The sequence below is a fragment of the Rana temporaria genome, chromosome 5 (genome assembly GCF_905171775.1).
Source record: "Rana temporaria chromosome 5, aRanTem1.1, whole genome shotgun sequence".
NCBI classification, from domain to species: domain Eukaryota; kingdom Metazoa; phylum Chordata; class Amphibia; order Anura; family Ranidae; genus Rana; species Rana temporaria.
Window position 1 is genome coordinate 305,457,846 of NC_053493.1, and position 18,872 is coordinate 305,476,717.

The 18,872-nt window shown below is 44.3% G+C and overlaps 1 protein-coding gene across 3 annotated transcripts in view; it reads right to left on the bottom strand.

The window, feature by feature from the left end:
- The window catches only part of KCTD1 (potassium channel tetramerization domain containing 1), a 197,095-nt gene that overhangs the window by 78,342 nt on the left and 99,881 nt on the right, over nucleotides 1–18,872 (bottom strand). The window contains exon 1 of one of the 3 annotated variants that reach the window (XM_040354099.1): nucleotides 3,035–3,586. The exons of the other annotated variants lie outside the window; for them this stretch is intronic. Within the exon in view, the coding sequence (XP_040210033.1) occupies nucleotides 3,035–3,037 (3 nt within the window). The 5' untranslated portion in view covers nucleotides 3,038–3,586. Of the gene's footprint in view, nucleotides 1–3,034; nucleotides 3,587–18,872 lie in introns of those variants that run through there. 3 annotated transcript variants of the gene reach the window in all.

Below are 18,872 nucleotides of genomic sequence, written 5' to 3' on the forward strand. Positions count from 1 at the left end.
TCCTCCTCAGGCATGTAAGGAGTTAAGCACACTGCATCTAGTTATACAAAAGACACTGCTTCTATAACAAGATGTTCAGCTCACATTCAGGAAAACGCAGGCCAATCATTTGCTGTCGTTTCTTCAGGCTCAAGAGTTGCCCGAGGGAAGGAATTTGACGTCAGAAGGAAAAGATCAACAACAACTACAGTCATTGACCTCTGATGTCAAATGAGGTGAACAGTAAACCTCAGTGAACCGTCACGTGTTCACAGCCTGTCCAATCAGGAGGCGGGAAGGAGAAGGCATACATGACTAGCCACAGAACAGTGTGTGACGGTAGTTTGCCTAGTGCAGCAACAATTAGACATGTATGGATCATGGAAGAACGTGTACATAATACACCGCACAGCACACGCGCCTAAACCTTCATATTCTAGGATTGAGCTGTTGTAGCGTCTACTGCCAGCTGGGAGGATTGCTGGGTCCAAGCCAGGGACAGCAACATCCCAAAACCAGTTATTAGCTTATTATACAGGAATATTCAGGACTGAACATGCTCGCTATTATTTCTCAGAACAGTGCTACTGTGTAAACTCTGTCCTCAGGATCCCCACAGCACGCATGTTTAAAGGTTAACACTGACATATTACATTATTATAGATAGAAAGCTGTGATCCTGACCGTCCCCTTCCTGTTCTTCCCTGACCACGCTGACCACACATGCATTCCATCCGCAGTGTAGTCAGCCTGCGTCTTTGCCTCATTGCAGGGGATCTTCCCAACCCCAGAAGAAAAACTCAGTTTCCAGGCGCTTTGCACACTTTTATCAAAATACAGAAGCATTATAGAGCTGTTGGAATGGAAAAGATTTGCTAGCCTGCTTATTATTAGTATACTTCGCATAAGCTTTAAGGATATCCATGCTGAGGCACGAGAGTCATCTGAGGACACAGGCTGTTGGATCCTCACCAGGTGATTACACTGGAATAGCTTTCAAAGCGAGTTAACAACCTATCGCCTGCCTCACCTGCTGCTGTGCTACAAATCCCAAACCAGATCACTGGAAACATACAAATATATAAACATATCACACACACATATAATACAGTATATGTGTGTAATTGATGCAGTTTCCCATAGCAACCTGTCAGGTTTTACACTCCAGACAGAAAAACAGTGACAGCTTAGCACATATTGCTCCAGCCTCAGTGAGCCCATCATTAGGGTTACTAAGCACACAATGGGGCTGATTTCCAAACGTGTAGAAAGAGGTCCTAGTAGTTTTATGTAGATTTGAGTGCTGGTTCACACTGATGCAGTGCGAGAAATCGCATGCGATTCCGACACGAAGCACCCTGCATTCCTGTTCAAATCGCATGCAATTCTTTGCAGTGCGATTTGAGCCCATTCATTTTGCATGACTCAAAACGCACTACATTCGCACGAAGAAAAAAAAAAGGTGCATGCACATTTTTTTTCCCGCACTGGAATCGCCCATGTGATCTGCACTGCTTTTTGTGACCTATTTTAAGGGTGTTATTAGCTTGACATTGACACCCGCAGCGGTTCGCCTGAACAGAGTGCGATTGTAACGAGGTGCGGGAAACGCACAGGAATCTCTGCCAATCCCACACTGCATCAGTGTGAACCAGAACTCAATGGACCCTTTGTCTTTCACAACAAATTGCAGTGTATAGACATGAAGAACCCATATAGAGAATAATGGGATTTCTACTTGACCTGTATGGTCATTCAGCAAAAGTGCAAATGAGGCCACTTGTGCGTTTCAATGGCCATAATAGATGGAATTATTATTTATTTTTGCTCAGCCAGGAGGCCGAAAACAAACCGATTCCTCCATTCACACAATCAAGATTTAGCCTAGGTCCACACTGATGCGGGTTTGAAAGCTGAACTGGCAATGCAGTCCGACTTCAAAGGCGATTTGACAAATCGCCAAAAGTAGTACAGGAACTACTTTTGGGAATCAGTGCGGCGTCACAAAGTCTGTGTCGCATTGATTCAGACGGTGCCATTGCCGGCAATAGCTGCCAATTTGGCATGCGATTTGACATGCCAAATCGGCCCAATGTGAACCAGGGCTAATAAAGAAAACCTTATTGCTGAGACACTGTAATCTGACATGAGGGACTCGCCGCTGTCAGAATACACTAAACGGGCTGCCCCCCCCCCAACAAGCCTGTTTGATTGGGATCGGCCACACATGGATGGAAGCAGCTGAATTTCGATCAATCTATGGCAAGCATTAGTTCACATACACACAGGGCAGTTTCCATATGATGCATGTATTACACAGGAACTGTAGAGTTTGAGAATATCATGCCCCCCGCAGTGGAATCGGATCGCATGGAATCCGCAATCTGATTCCTGTCCGAATCCACTGTTCGCACTGCTATCTGTGAACCGATCTGGGGGTGTCATTAACATTGTATTGACACCCACAGCGGTTCGTAATGCAGTGTGGGAGAGATACGATGCAGGAATCGCTCTGGCTCCCGCATCGCTATAGTGCGAACCCAGGCTTAAAGCTTCAGCAAAGCTTGCTGAAAGCTCTGCAAATGCTCTGCCAAAGCTCGCTGTTCACATTGCTCTTATACAAGCTGAAACCTGTGTAAACAGGCCTTAGATACTCAAAATTGAATTACAAAAATATCATCTATTGCCCACAGTAACCAGAAAGTCACCAACCAATTCAATACCCTTCTCCTCATCAGTCAATATACATATATGTTCAGCTTTTCAAGAAAATGATACGTAAACTTCAGAAATAAGATCTTTTCACATAAATGTTCATCTCCCAATTATCAGCTTTCCTCTACTACTGCATGAATAATATAGAATTAGCAGCCACTTAAGGAAAAATATTACACTATTTGAACTCCAAGTAAGATAAAATACAGCATACAGCCTGTGAACTTTCACAGCGTGACATAACGCTTTTCTACCATTTGTCTGCACTAAGTGCTTACTAGCTGGCCATACTCCATAGTGCTTCTACACAAACAATCCACTCTTAACAAGCTATCCATACCATTTGCTTTGTAGATCTGAAACAAATGGACTCAAATGAGAAAAGCCACTTTACAAACTCTTTATCTTGCCACTCAGACAGGTTCTGGTGTGATATGGCTGCGATTACACAGATCTGTCAAATCAAGGTCCACATGAAAAGTCCAGCAAAAGAAATCTCCTGATTGAAAATACTGGTCTAAGATGAGCAGCAGCTTCAATCCAACCTTCCAACTGAGCGAGCACACGGTGCCAACGACTCCAGATACAATCAGATATACTCAGCTGCTGCCTGTATCTGTGTTAGGGTGCCGCCAAACATATCAAGAGGGCCAGCTCAGGCACAAGAGGCAAAGAAAGCTGCTAAGAGACTGGCTTTTACTACATTGCTTGATATATTTAGGGCCTTTTATTTCAGTTTATTTAAACCCAAATCACCGCTATTTATGGGGTTGAAGAAGAGCTGCACTCCTCTGTGATCCACCCTGAAAAAGTAAGTGACTGTTTTGTCTACAGATGTAGTTCTCAACCCTGTCCTCAAGTACCCCCAACAAGCCATGTTTTGGGAATTTCTCTTAGGCCCCTTTCACACTTGTCCCACGATTTGGGACTGCAAAGTAGCATGACAAGTTGTTCCTCATGATTTCCAATGGCAACCATTCATGTTTGTGCCGACTTCAAAGTAGTCCCGGCACTACTTTGGTCTGACTTTAATGCAAGTTCAGGTTCATAGACCTCAAGTCTCCTTAAAATTGCATGACTTTGAAGTCGTGATAGTGTGAAAGGGGCCTTTGATAAAATAGCTGTCCAAAATACCAAGCCATTGACTCTGATTTAAAGCAAGTGTGCAAGGTAAAAGGAAAACCTGCAAACATGGCCTGTTGGGGGTTCTTGGGGACAGGGTTGAGAACCACAGTAGGGATGAGCTCCGGCGTGTTCGCACACTCCATGTGCAGAGCAAGCCAGGAAGTCGGCATGGCGCTGCGCTAATCACAGGCAGGGAGACATTGTCCCGATGCTCGGCTGCAGAGATCGGGAAATGTCTCACTGCCTGTGTATAGCGCAGCCTGTGATTAGTGTGCGAACATGCCGAAGCTCATCCCTACTCTACAGCAGTGGTCACCAACCTTGTCCTCAGGGCCCGCTAACAGGCCAGGTTTGCAAGATAACTGAAATACATCACAGGTGATATCATTTGCTGCTCAGTGACTGCAGTATTCTAGTCTGCATCTCCCCAAGGTAATACATAAAACCTGGCCTGTTAGTGGGCCCCGGGGACAGGGTTGATGACCACCACTCTACAGCACCCTGAACCAGTTAGTTACTACATTAGGTTTGAAAACTGAAGCATGCAATTGCTTTTCTTCACCAATGAGCCTTAGGCCTGGTTCACACTATTCTATACCAATATAACCTTTGCACTTTACTGTGCTTAAATGTGTCCAGCTTTACTGCAGCCTATTGTTTTTTATTGAGCCCCAATGCATCAAGAAGCTCCTGCTGTATTTCTTTTACCACAGTACACTGCAACCCACATCATCGTGGGATGCGTCTTCCCTAGAGATGAGCTTGGGTGTCCTCCAAACTCCAGAACTTTGTTTTACTCCAATGAGCACTCCCATCCACAGCTGATGTAAACAAAGGGGCAGGCTGCAGGGGAAGAGATGCCTGCAACTCATTAGAGTAAAAAAAAGCAAAAGTTTGAAGTCCCGCTAGAGATGAGTTTGGGGATGCCTGAGTTTATCTCTAGTCTTCAGGTGCAATCCAAAATCAACAGCAATTCCCCTACACCTCATGTTGCAGTGTTCTGTGGTAAAATGCTAGGTGTGAATGGGCCCCAAGGCTACTTTCACACTGCTCCGTTGCAAAAAAATTGTAAAAATGCATACAGGCATACCCCGCTTTAAGTACACTCACTTTACATACACTCGCGAGTAAGGACATACCCGCGAGTGTATGTAAAGTGCCTGTACAGACATTTTGCAGCCACAATAGAAGGAGCTAAAGCTCAGAGAGCATAGCCCGTCCTGTTCCAGTGTGCCCCTGACACCCACAATACGGTCCCTGAGACCTTAACTACAGCTCCTGACACCCCCCACTATAGCCCCTGACCCCCTACTACACCCTAGAAGTGAAAAAATATATTGTTTCACTTTAAGTACATTTTCGTTTTACATACATGCTCTGGTCCCATTGTGTACTTAAAAGTGGGGTATGCCTGTATGCACTGTTGCCATGTTTCTGGTGTGTTCTGCACTTCTGAAAAAGGGCATGTATCTTCAAAAACGCAACCACAGGTGTGTTTTGATGCATTTTTCATTCATTTTAAGTTGGGAGGTGTCTTCTGTTTTTCTTCCACTTTTGCGTATTAAAAAAAAAATCAGTGTGAAAGCAGCCTTAAAGCATAGCTCCACCCTAAAGTGGAACTCCCGCTGATCGGAACCCCCCCCCCCCCCTCCAGTGTCACATTTGACACCTTTCAGGGGGAGGGGGGGTGCAGATGCCTGTCTAAAGACAGGTATTTGCACCCACTTCCGGCCACACAGTCTTGGGTAAACTGCGGGCATGACATCACCCCCCCGTTGTGTTCTGGGAACACTCGGCTCCCAGTACACAGCGGGAGCCAATCGGCAGGCGTAGCGCGACTCACGCATGCGCCATAGGGAACCGGGCAGTGAAGCCAGAGTGCTTCACTGCCTAGTTCCCTCATCGAGGATGGCGGGGGTTCAGCAGAGTGACGAGCGATCGCTCATCCTCTGCTGCGGACGGCGCTGGACTCCAGGACAGGTAAGTTTACTAATATTAAAAGTCAGCAGCTGCAGTATTTGTAGCTGCTGGCTTTTAATATTTTTTTTTTCATCGGACATCCGCTTTAAAGTGGCTGTTAACCCACAGGGTTATCCTCTTGGTTGATTCATGTAATATCCCCCCTGTGACTGTGCGTTATAAAAAATGCAGCCATATATCTGTTTAGAGCGCAGATCGGTGCTCATGTGACCCGCCAGCTCTCTCTCTCGGCCTGACAGCTACTGTGGGCGGGGCCATGGATCCCCCGCTCACGTCAGTTAGGAGGGGAGGAGGAGAGAGCCGTCCCGCTCACTGCAGCTGTCGTGCGAGAGAGCTGGCGGGTCACGTAAGTGCCGATCTGTGCTCTGTAAACAGGTATATAGCTGCAATTTTTTTTATAAAGCACAGTCACAGCCGAGAGGATGATGTAAATTTAACCCCAATTCCAGCAGCAGGAGTGGAGGGGGTGGTCACGGACACAGAGCTGACAGGCAGGGAAGGGAGGGGGAGAGGGTGGAGAATAGCACAGAGGAGAGACCGGAGACACAGCAGATAACGGAGGCACATAAACTGACCCCGGTGTCAGGGCTCGGCAGCACAAGCACTGTGTTGTATAACATGCTTTAAAGCAGGGATATGCAATTAGCGGACCTCCAGCTGTTGCAAAACTACAAGTCCTATCATGCCTCTGGCTGTCAGAGTCTTGCGATACCTCATGGGACTTGTAGTTCTGCAACAGCTGGAGGTCCGCTAATTGCATATCCCTGCTTTAAAAGGAACAGGATCTTTATTTGATTTTTTTGTAAGGTTAACAAACACTTTAAGGTATTCTGCTGCTCCCATATGAGATATGTAAATGAAAATTAAAGTAGAACTTGAGTAAAACTTTTTTTTTCACTCTGGAAAAGTAAGGGAGTATAGCCCCTGTCAGTTGTTTAGTTATTTTTTTGCCATCAACGTTCCATTGGAGAGATCTCAAATCCAATTTCTCCCATAGCCAAAACAGGAAGTGAGAGAAAATCCCTCTGAGGTCATGTAATCCCTACCATAGATGCGAGTGAACACTTCTCTAGGTCAGTCTCCCATCTTCAGCTAACACACAGAGCAGGTGCTGGCCCCATCCATCATGGATTCCAATGAGCAAAAAAGAATTCTGGTGGGCTGCACATCCAGAAAAATCACCTTTATTGCAGTAAGTCCATAAAAACATGTCAAAAAACACAAATAGAGGGGAACAGCATCACCAGGTTTCGCACACCCTTACTGCTTAGTCATAGCTCACTAAGCTATGAATAAGCACTAATGCTGGCCATACACTCCACGAAAAATCGTCCGAACGAACTTTCAAAAAACGAACGTTCGGTCGTGAGCGCAAATGATATTGCCATCATGTAATGACCGATAAATCATTCAGTGGACATGAATTTAAAAAAATTGGTTCGTTTTTTTTACATATACCTAGTGCAGAAAGTTCGGACGGGAAACGCATTAACCTTCCGATTTATCGTTCGCTCGGCAGAAAATTTCCAAACTTGTCCTTGTCCCCGATTATCGATTTTGTGCCCATTAACTGTTTGAAAAACGAACGGACTGTCTGAACGACCGAATTTCGGCCGAATTTTCGAATAGTTTATGGCCAGCATTAGGGAGCGTAAAATGCGTTAGTGGTGATGCTATTCCCGTCTATTTGTGTTTTTGGACATGTCTTTATAAACTGGCTGAAATAAAGGTGATTTTACTGGACATGCGGCCAACCAGAATTATTTTTTGCTCACGGAATCCCTAGTTGTCACCCGAACTAGTGTCCCCATTGGTAGATTTCCACAATATTACTGTTTTGGAGACAACCCACAATTCAGAATTTTCTTTCGCCTTCAATGATAATTGTACATATAAGAAATATAGAAGGTGAATCTGGGGACAGAGACAGCAAAAAAACCTGACAGTTGTTCTAATCCCTCTCCACCCTATCCAAAACTAAAATGTTTTGCATTTCGTTACACTTTAGTGATCCTAAAATTTGCATTCTATACAATAAGGCACACAGCCAAATCGGCCATGGTGCAGTAAGTAACTTGCAGACGATTGCAACCAAGGACCCAAATTTGTGTGGAGAATCAATACAAAGAAGCTTATATCCAAGGATAATCATCTGTCGCTAACAACTCCCTATGTGATTACTTCCAAACGCTGGCAGGCAGCTGCTGTCTCTGTCAGCCTGTCATTGCTTTGTACAGGCTTCCTGACAGCGGCTGTCCGCACACACTGTGGGGCTCCGGTTGCAGCTTTCCACAAATTACTTTCTGTATCAAGGTTGATTTTGCCATATGATTGGGGTCTAAATTCAAACAAAATCTGCATTTTTTTACTCTATCTATGGAATCCTTTTCTCTGGATTTAATAAAGTGGCTGTATGATTAGTTCTAGTTATGATTATAGGGGTCAATCAATTGCAAACACGTGCACATCTCTCCATCGTCTTCTGTGAAACAGTAGTAAAATAAAGCACAGCAGTACAAGCTGGAACACCTGCATGCTTTGGTATGGGCCTATATTAGAGATCGAAAAAAATAATCTCTTTGGGCAAAACTTGCTACTTAGAGGTTGTTTTTCGATGGTAGTTAGGCGATTAGTCCCATAAGTTTGGGTGCACTGTCCATCCTGCGCATGCGCACCTGTCTCAAACGTTTGGTTTACACATTGCCACTGTAATGGCAATGTGACTGTAAAGTAAATGAATACATACTATAGCACCAGGATGTAAATGGCAATGTTTTCTCTGCCATTACTATGCCTCTGTGTAAATGAGGCGCACCTACTGTATAGGCAACAACACTCTAGTGCAGGGTTTCTCAACCAGAGTTCCTCCAGAGTTTGCTAGGGGTTCTAGGAGCAATGAGAAATGTCTGCCTCTCAGATAAGTTCCCATTGATCGTTTTAGCTACCTGTAATGCCGCGTACACACCCTCACTTTATGTGATGAAAAAAAACAATGTTTTTAAAAACGTCACTTTAAATGACCGTGTGTGGGGGAATATGTCTTGTCTTGTGAAAAACGACCCAAAAAAATTTAAGCATGCTTCAATTTTATGTGTTGTTTTTAAAAACGTCGTTTTTTACTTCACAGAAATTGACCGTGTGTAGCAAAAAACGTTGTTTAAAACGACGTTTTTACACCCGTGCATGCCCAGAAGCTAGTTATGAAGCGAGCTTCAATGGAAAAATATGGTGAACGTAACCTCGCTTTGCTAGAACATTGTGAAAAAACTATGGTGTGTAGGCAACTTCGTTTTTTACTTCACAGAAAATGTCGTTTTTTTTCATCACATAAAGTGATGGTGTGTACGGGGCATTAGGCCTGGTTCACACCTATGTAATTTGCAGTTGGTCCCTTGCCCTTTCCATAAAATGCACAAATGTGAACGTAACCCATAGAAAACCATGTTAAATGGACTGTAGTGTAGGCCTTCGAGGGTAATTCTTCCCTGTGATCACAAGTGTAAGGAGCATTCTTCCCACTATCACACTAACGTATCATGAGTTGTAGCCATAGTAATGTTTAGCAGGGGTTCCCTAAGGCCCCTTTCACACTGGGCAGATCAGTAATGATCCGCCCCGTGAACCTTCGCTTGCTCAGCGGGGATCGCTCCGTTGATCCCTGCTGAGCCGGCGGATGACAGGGCGGTCCCCGCACACTGTGCAGGGACCGCCCTGTCTTTTCTCTGCTCTCCCCTATGGGGGGGATCGGATGAACACGGACCGTCTGTCTGTGTTCACCCGATCCGCCAGACGGATGGAAGAGTAGGTTTTTCCTCCGTCACACTTTGGCGGATCGGATGTCACCGCTGACATCCGCGGCTCCATAGAGGAGCACAGAGCGCCCGTTCAGATCCGCCTAAAAAAGCAGGCGGCCCGTGTGAAAGAGCCCTTAGACCAAAAAGTTATTTCAATGGTTCCTTTGTGTTGAAAAGGGCTGAGAAAGAAATTTGGTTTACATGTTGCTGCTACTAGGAAAACATGTAAACTAAATGATTCCCACTAGAGTGCAGGATTGGTGGCAAGGGTCGGGATGTGCCCCGACCTAAAATGGCGGTGCAGAAAAGATGAGGCACTGGAAATTTTTACAAGATTGCAAAATAAAGTAATGCCCCGTACACACGATTGGAATTCCCGTTGGGATAAACTCTGATGGATTTTTCTGAAGGAATTCCGTTCAAGCTGTCTTGCATACACACTGTCACACCAAATTCCGACCGTCCAAAACACGGTGACGTACAACACTACGACGAGCCGAGAAAAATGAAGTTTAATGCTTCCGAGCATGCGTTGACTTGATTCTGAACATACGTGTTTTTTTTCTCCGTCGGAGTTCCATACAGACGAACGGAACATGTTCTCTTTCGAAGTCCGTCGGAATTTCCGATGGAAAAACTCTGATGGGTCACACACACGGTCGGAATATCTGATGAAAAAATTCCGTCTGACTTTTATCGTGTGTACAAGGCATAAGCCTACATGGACAGCTAAGTATTTATTTATTACTTGCCATGTAATAACATTTCTAACTGTCCATTTTTTTCAGGATTTAAGGGACGTTCCTTCTTAAGCTATTTATCTTTTACTCTCTCTTACTCAACACAACAGAGAAGAAGAGAGGCGAGTGGGGTATAGATCGCTCAATCATCCTACTGAAAGTCCCTGGTGTGGCAACTCACAATAAAAGTAATGTGATACAAAGGAAGAGATCGCTCTCATGAGATTTGAAATAAATGCTGCAATGTAATAGTGTTTCAGAAACTATTAGCGATTGAACTCCTCTCTACACCATAGACTTGAATGGCAGCAGGAGACTAATTGCTCATTTAGGAAATTCTTGGGTGATTTTATCCCTTTAAATATATCCCATGAGACCAATCTCATGCAATATATATCTCCTGGATGCCAAATAATCACCTGCACTGGTACAAGAAAGGAAGTTTTGCACTAGGAGATTTGTTTCAGTCTCCGATGTGCATTCAGTCTGATCACTAAACATCACTGACTGAGCCAGTGATGTGGCTGAGTCAGTGGTTGAGTCAGTGACTGAGGAAGTGTTATGCCCCGTACACATGACCGGTTTTCCTGTCGGAAAAACTGCGATGAGAGCTTTTCGTCGGGAATCCCGCTCCATCTGACTTTTTCCCACAGGAAAACTGCCGGGAAAAAAAAAAAAGAGAGAGAGCAGGAAAACCGTTCGTCTGTATGCTTTTCCGACGGGAAAAAAACATGCATGCTCAGAAACAATTCGACGCATGCTCGGATACATAGAACTTTATTTTGTTGGCTCGTTGTAGTCTTTTACGTCACCGCGTTCTTGGTAGTCAAAAGTTCACCGGACTTGTGTGACCGTGTGTATGCAAGGCAGGCTTGAGAGGATTTCCGTTGGGAAAACCATCGTTTTTTTTTCCCGACGGGAAAACCAGTCTTGTGTATGGGGCATTTGAGTTCTAAATGAGGGCAGGTGGTCTGGAAATGTTACTGGGAAATGAAATGATTGTTGCACTGTTTAGCAATGTGCATGGAATGATATTCTACAATACTGAGAGAAATGTACAAGCTTCCATTACTCATCTTCTTCTACTAAGAATATTAGCATTCTGCTTTGATATCATCCAAGTTACTGACTTTGGATAGTACATAAGGTAGCCATAGAGGTCTCAATTTTCAATCGACGCGCCATCATTCACCAGCTAGAAGAAAGTAATCAGACTTTGTTTTTGGAAAACTAAAGCTAAAGAAGTAACAACCCAGAAATCGCTGACCAGGATTTTAAAAATCTTCCATAGAAATGAAAGTTTTTCTGTCAAAATGTGTGCAATTTGGTTAACTCTAACCAGGGAACTGATATTGTAACCGATGTGCACAAAAGAAAAACATACAAATGTGACTGAAAATTTCCTACACCTACTAAAAAAAAAACAGTGCAGGAATACCGAGTATATAATGATTTTGTAACTTTTTCCCCTGGGAATCTCAGAGTGACTACAATTTTGTTTTGCCTTTCTTGTCATAATCCAGCCACTTAATTACAGAGAAGATGCCCTTATTTAGGCCCAGCCACGTGTGGTGGGTAAGACCTGGACTAATTCCAGGAGCCTGGTAATCCAGATAGAGATGAAGTCCGGCCTTTTCTCATTGTTACTGGAAGTACGTATTCCCTGACCCCTCACACTTTCCATCTTCTTCCTGCATTCTATTGTCACACATTTGCTCTTCTCTTCCCCATTTCTATTCATATGACATTCATGTGAACAGTCTTTCATCTACAGATCATAGGAAAAACATGAGAGCCGGTTCACACTGGGGCGACCCATTCGCCTGACAAGTCGCATCCCATTCTATTCAATAGAACCGTTCTAATAGGAGCGACGCAAGTCGCTCCGACTTAGAAAACGGTTCTTGTACGACTTTGGGGGTAACTCGGGGCGACTTGCATTGACTTCTGTACAGAAGGAATTTTGCAAGTCGCCCCTGAAGTCGTGCCGCCCCAGTGTGAACTGGCTCTAACTGTTTCTTACCAAAAAAACAAACAGAGGAAAGACAGAAACAAAAATACGCACAAAAAAACAACAAACAAACAAACAAAAAACTCAACTAATCAATGAGAAATGTTTAGCATGTCCCAGCAAATGTTCTCATTTAGCACAGTACTGTTTTCTTAGATAATATTTTTCTAGTATGAATGTAGGGATGGCATGTACACGTCCGCTCTAAGGATCTATCAACAGGTCATTCACAACTTCACATGTATGACCTAAGTGATCGGCTTCAGGGAAACTGGAAATAAACGGGATATTTTATCATACACAAATCTGGCAAGAGTTTGTATCAATACTGTACATTGTTTATTTCAAGCGGAGGTCCACTTTTAAAAAGCCAGCCGCTACAAATACTGCAGCTGCTGACTTTTAGGCTGGATTCACACCTATGCGAATTGAGTGTGGCTTAAACCGCATCTAATACGCAGAACATTTCTAAATACATTGTTTTCAATGAGGTTGGCTCACATATGTGCGATGCATTCGCACTGTGCATTGCAGAAAAAACGTGTGCGTATTTTAGGCATTGCGGGGCGGCTCAGGTGCGAATTCATTCCCATTATCTTCTATGGGTACGCAGCTGATTCGCAGATGTGTTAATTTCTCTTCAGGGTTTGTCTCATTCAGCTCAATACACTTCCCACCTCCCCTCTCCCAGGTCTCCAAATTCGCAGCTAATCTGCAGCTAAAACGCAGTGGATCTGCTGAACACTTCTCTTATCTCTCTGCAGAGATAAGAGAGCTGAAATTCGCACCGCACTAGTGTGATTCCGGCCTTAAAAAATGAACACTTACCTGTCCAGCGCGCCTGCGATGTCGGCAGCCGTGGCCCGAGCAATCGCCATCCTCGGTGAGGGAATCAGGAAGTGAAGCGCTGCGGCTTTACTGCCCGGTTCCCTACTGCGCAAGCGGAGCGGCGCATCCTCACTGGTCCCCGCGAAGACAGCAGAGGGGGGGGAGTGGCCTTAGACAGGTATCTGCACCCCCTCCCCCCTGAAAGGTGCCAAATGTGACACCGGGAGGGTCCAAGCACAAGTTCATTTTTTGGGTGGAACTCCGCTTTCAGTTCTATAGAGGAACCAGGATACCTATACGAGTATTACATTTGGGGCTTGTTCACACCGGAAGTGCTGAGCTGCAGTAATCAGCACTGATCAATGCCAGCTCAACATAAGGACACAAATAAATCAATTGTTCTCTATTTGCCCATGACATTTATCCTGCAAGGCTAGTTAAAAACACCTGAACATATTCCAAAAAAATATGGGGGTTTGGTCACACTATATGCTCATATAGTGCTAAGCCCACTTACTGCAACAAAGCACTATATGACCATATTTGCCCTGTTTACACCGTACCTGTGTGGTGCTGCGCATTGTGTAAAAACGCAGCATGTCTGCATTTTTCTGCAGTGTGATTCAGATCACCACATGTCAATGCACCCGCAACACTCTGTAGTATACATTTAAAAGTAGTGTCATTTTGTAACATTTCAATAAAAAAAAAAAAAGGTAAACCGTGTAATGTGTCATAACACGCGACACAGCGCACGCCAGTGTGCACTGTATGGAGCCTAGATTCGGGGGCTGGTGTAAATGGACTGTCACTGACACTAGTCTTTTGAAGCTTTTCTGCAGACCAAAATAGACAGTGACTAATGATACCAACATAAACTACTGAAAGACTGACTGATCATTCAAGTGCTTTTCATTTCATCACTAATGTATTATTTATTATAATATCATTATAACAAGCTAATTCAAAAACAGTCGTGACAGGTTCTCATTTCATTGCTTGATCTACAGTATATGGAGAACACGAATATAATGAGGAATGTGAACCATGATATGTATGAAGATTTTTTTTTTTACGGTTACAACACTGTGGGGGTTATTTACTAAAGGCAAACTTTGCACTACAAGTGCCCTGCAAGTGCAGTTGCTGTAAATCTGAGGGGAAGTTCTGCTGATTGTATCCAATCATGTGCAAGCAAAAATGCTGTTTTTTATTTTCCTTGCATGTCCCCCTCAGATCTACAGTGACTGCACTTCCAAGTGCACTTGTAGTGAAAAGTGGATTTGCCTTTAGTAAAAAAAAAAACCCATGGGGCACATTTATAAAGCAGTGAATGTAACTGTCATCAAACATTCACTGATGGTGAACCACTGTCTTTAAAACACATTCACCAAGAAGATAATTTAGCAGTGATGAACTGTTTTAGAAATATGCCCCCAAAAATAAATAAGCCAGGTTCCACTTTGTACACAAGAATTATTAAACCATAGAAGGGGCCTACAACCTGGAGCAACCCAGATGTCTTTCTCAGTTACCTGCTGATCAGAATTGCCCAGTGACCCATTTTTGGCAGCCTGAAATACATGGCATTAGATGGCCATTGGTGCCATCTGCTAACAGGGGAAGCGGGTCAGATGGGACATGTTGGTTGTAAATCTGTTCTATTTCCCCAAGAGTTAGGGGCCCATTTACACATGGTGTGTTGGGACTTCACTGGGCTGTTGGCTTTGTTTACATTTGGCCAAGTAGCAATGCAGTAATGTGTGATAAAAGGGGTACAGCATGCAGAACTTTTTTAGCGCAGTGTGGTGGGATGCAATCCACTACATCCCACCACAGTCATTAGAAGTGCACGAAACGTCACTTTGTGACATTTTTATAACGTTTCAAAAGAAAAAAAAAGTAGCTGCTGTGCAATGTGCTATTGGCAGAGCAAGCACCACAGCCTTCATTCTGTACACCAGTGGCTGAGTTTTAACACAGTTGTTGGTGTGAACATCCCCTTAGGCAGTGCTGGGTGCTACCTACCTGCTCTTTCCTCCTATACCCTCCACTCCGTTATACATGCATGTTCGGCTCAGCCAAGCATGCACATTTGGGGAACCGCTGACCATCAGATATGTCTTCAGGCGGCACAATCTGACCACCCAATATCTCTAAGCCACACAGACACCCTTTATTTCTTATATGAAGCAAACATCAGGCAATCTTACAGGGATGTTATCTACTCCAATATAACAGGAAAGCCATTCACCTGATCACAAATGTGATACTTTTTATCTTTGGGTCTGAAACATTCATTCCACACAATTAAAGCGGAGTTCCAGACACATTTTTTTTTTTTTTTAAGTCAAACACTGTAGCTGCTGACTTTTAATAAGGACACTTACCTGTCCAGGGAGTCCATGATGTCGGCCCCTCACGAGGCCGATCCGTCCATCAGATCGGGTGCAGGCGCCGCCATTCTAACTAAGGGAAACTGGCAGTGGAGATTTGTAGCTTCACCGCCGGTTTCCTACTGCGCATGCGCGTGTTTCGTGGCACTTTGTGAATAGCCAGCTTGTCTTCCCAGAAGACAGCAGGTTGGGGGGGGGGGGGGGGCCCTCGCCACACAAGAGGACATAATATCCTGCGCCACGGCCTGGGTACATTTAGTACTTCCAAAAAGGTAAAAATGTTAGATATCCAAAGACGAGGGGTGGTCTTTAGTTTATGACCACCTCTTAAAAGTAGGTGAAACTCCGCTTTAAGAAATGACAGATTTGATTAAAGCGGAGGTTCACCCTAAAAAACATCTATATACTATTACATCCAGCATACTTCCGACACCTACAGTATGCTAAACAGTGAGGATGTTGGCACATCTTACCATTTTTACCACTATTCTAAAAGAGGCTATACTCTCCCCTTTTCAATCATCTACAGTATGCTGTTTTTTTGTTTTTTTTTGCCGTACATACTGTTTTATTGTTTTTCCCCCCCCGGCTTCTGGCTCCCGTGGGAGTGGGCGTTCCTATTCAGAGGTTAGATGATTGACGTCTGGTGAAAAACTTCCCCTGGCGCATAAGGCGCGTCACGAGTTTTCCGTAAGTAGCTGAACTGCGAGTCGGCTGTATATGGCGCCAGCGCAGTCAGCTCTACACGGCGGGTGCAGGCGCCCTACAGTGCCGTATAGAGCCGACTCGCAGTTCGGCTACTTACGGAAAACTGGTGACGCGCCTTATGCGCCAGGAGAAGTTTTTCACCAGACGTCAATCATCTAACCTCTGAATAGGAACGCCCACTCCCGCGGGAGCCAGAACCCGGGGGGAAAATAACAATAAAGCGGTATGTACGGCAAAAAAAAAACAACAGCATACTGTACATGTCGGAAGTATGCTGGATGCAATGGTATATAATTGTTTTAGGGTGAACCTCCGCTTTAAGTTTGGATTCTCTACCACGACCTTTCACTTTAATTTTGGTGAAAAACATAATTTCTTGATGGAACTCTATTCAATTTCACACGCTTATGGAAGGATGCCTACGACTGCGCATGTGTGACCTCATAATGACATTGTCACGGAATTTTTAAAATGTAATTAAGAAACAAAACTCAAGATTAGTTCATGATAAAAGTAAAAAATTGGGGGAATCTGGTGTAGAGGGAAGTACCGGTATAGTCATCACCATCAGGCCACACCAAGCTCTACACCTAGGGGGTTATTTACGAAAGGAAAATCTACTTTGCACTTGAAATTGCACTGAAAGTGCAGTCACTGAAGATCCGAGGGGGACATGCAAGGAAAATAAAAAAAAGCATTTTAGCTTTACACATGATTGGATAATAAAATCAGCAGAGCTTCCCCTCATTTCAGATCTACCCCTCAGATTTACAGCGACTGCACTTCCAAGTGCACTTTCAGTCCAATTTCAAGTGTACTGTGCACTTGTAGTGCAAAGTGGATTTGCCTTTGGTAAATGTCTTCTATATTTATGTGGGCAGTGGATGTAGATCGGTAGGTTGTAGTATCGCCCTTGCTATGTCGGTTATCTTATCTATCAAATACTGAAAATGTTTCCTATTCTTCTTTAATGTAAAAGAATACATGGCAGCACAGCTCTGTTCTTTGTAGATTGTCTTACCTCAAGTGTACTTGGAGCTTTGCTGTCACATATTTACTTCACATACATAACTCATTGGCCCTCTCTGTGTTCTGTATTGTCAGGTCTAATGGTATACAATAATCACACTTTGATGTGTAAAGTTGCTTTGCAGTGTATTTGAATCCCCCATTCTCTAGCAAAGTTTTGCCCGTCACTTAGGCTGACATTACACAGGTGATTTATTTGCAATAATTAGCCCCACCCCTTCTTTTCTTGTAGCGATTTTCTCATATATCATTTTATACGGAATCGCCAACTCTTCCATCTGTAAGGACTGCTTTTACACTAGCAAGCGGGTGCATTTCAGTTTTGACAACCCTTTCATCTCACTGGGCTGCCAAAGTCACATAGGAATGTGCAAAAACGGGTGCAGGTGCAACTTGTACACCAACCTGCATGGCACGGTGGTACTTTGTGGTCTAGTGGCTGCAAACGCTGCGTTTCCACTCGCATCTAGCAAGGGCAGCGCATTGCTATGTGGTGCAGGAAACACGCTTTCCCGCAGAGCACACTGGTGTAAAGCTATTTGTTGCTCTCCAATTATTATTTAGCAGCATTTTGTGTCAGTGTGAAAATCGCCAGCAACAAACACTCTACATTCACCTCTATGGCTTAGACACCAATTACTGTAAGAGAACAATTCATAGCAGAGCGATCCAATGCTGTAGCACTATCACCAGCGACTCAACCCCCTAACTCCGTGGTGTCCAAAGTGCGGCCCAAAAGGTCTTTGCTTGCCTTTATCCGGCCATTGAGGCACCATTCCATCCATTGACACTAATGATGGGGCACTATTTCTTACACTGACACCAGTGTTGGGGCACCATTCCTCCCACAGACATTAAGAATGGGACACTATTCCTACCTTAAATACCAACAATGGGGCACTATTCCTCCCCTAAATACCAACAATGGGGCACTATTCCTCCCCTAAATACCAACAATGGGGCACTATTCCTCCCCTAAATACCAACAATGGGGCACTATTCCTCTCCTAAACAACAATGGTGGGGCATTGTTTACTCCAACTGACAACTGTGCTTTCTACTCCTCACTAGCTACAGTATGGCCCCCCTAAATCCTAAATTGCAGTTAACTGGCCCTTTGCTTGGGAAGTTTGGGGACCCTTGCTCTAGCTCGGGGGTGTCAAACTGGCGGCCCTCCAGCTGTTGCGAAACTACAAGTCCCATGAGGCATTGCAAAGCTGACAGTTACAAGCATGACTCCGGCAGGCAGAGGCACAATGAGACCTGTAGTTCTGCAACAGCTGGAGGGCCACCAGTTGGAGACCCCTGCTCTAGCTACAAATCCCTGTTATTCTCTAACAATAGCGGTCTGTACCAATGTCTACTTTCTACTACAAAATCACCTGTGTGACACCGGCCTTCAGCCTGCAACAATCTGGTTGTGCAGCCTCTGTAATTTCTAACAACTAAGTAGTGCCAGGGCCTGCCTGATTGGATACATGTTAACTGGACAGTTTAGGTAGGTCCCCATATTACAGTTTTGTTAAATCCAAGGCCCCTGTCACATGGGCACCCACAGCTCCATCTC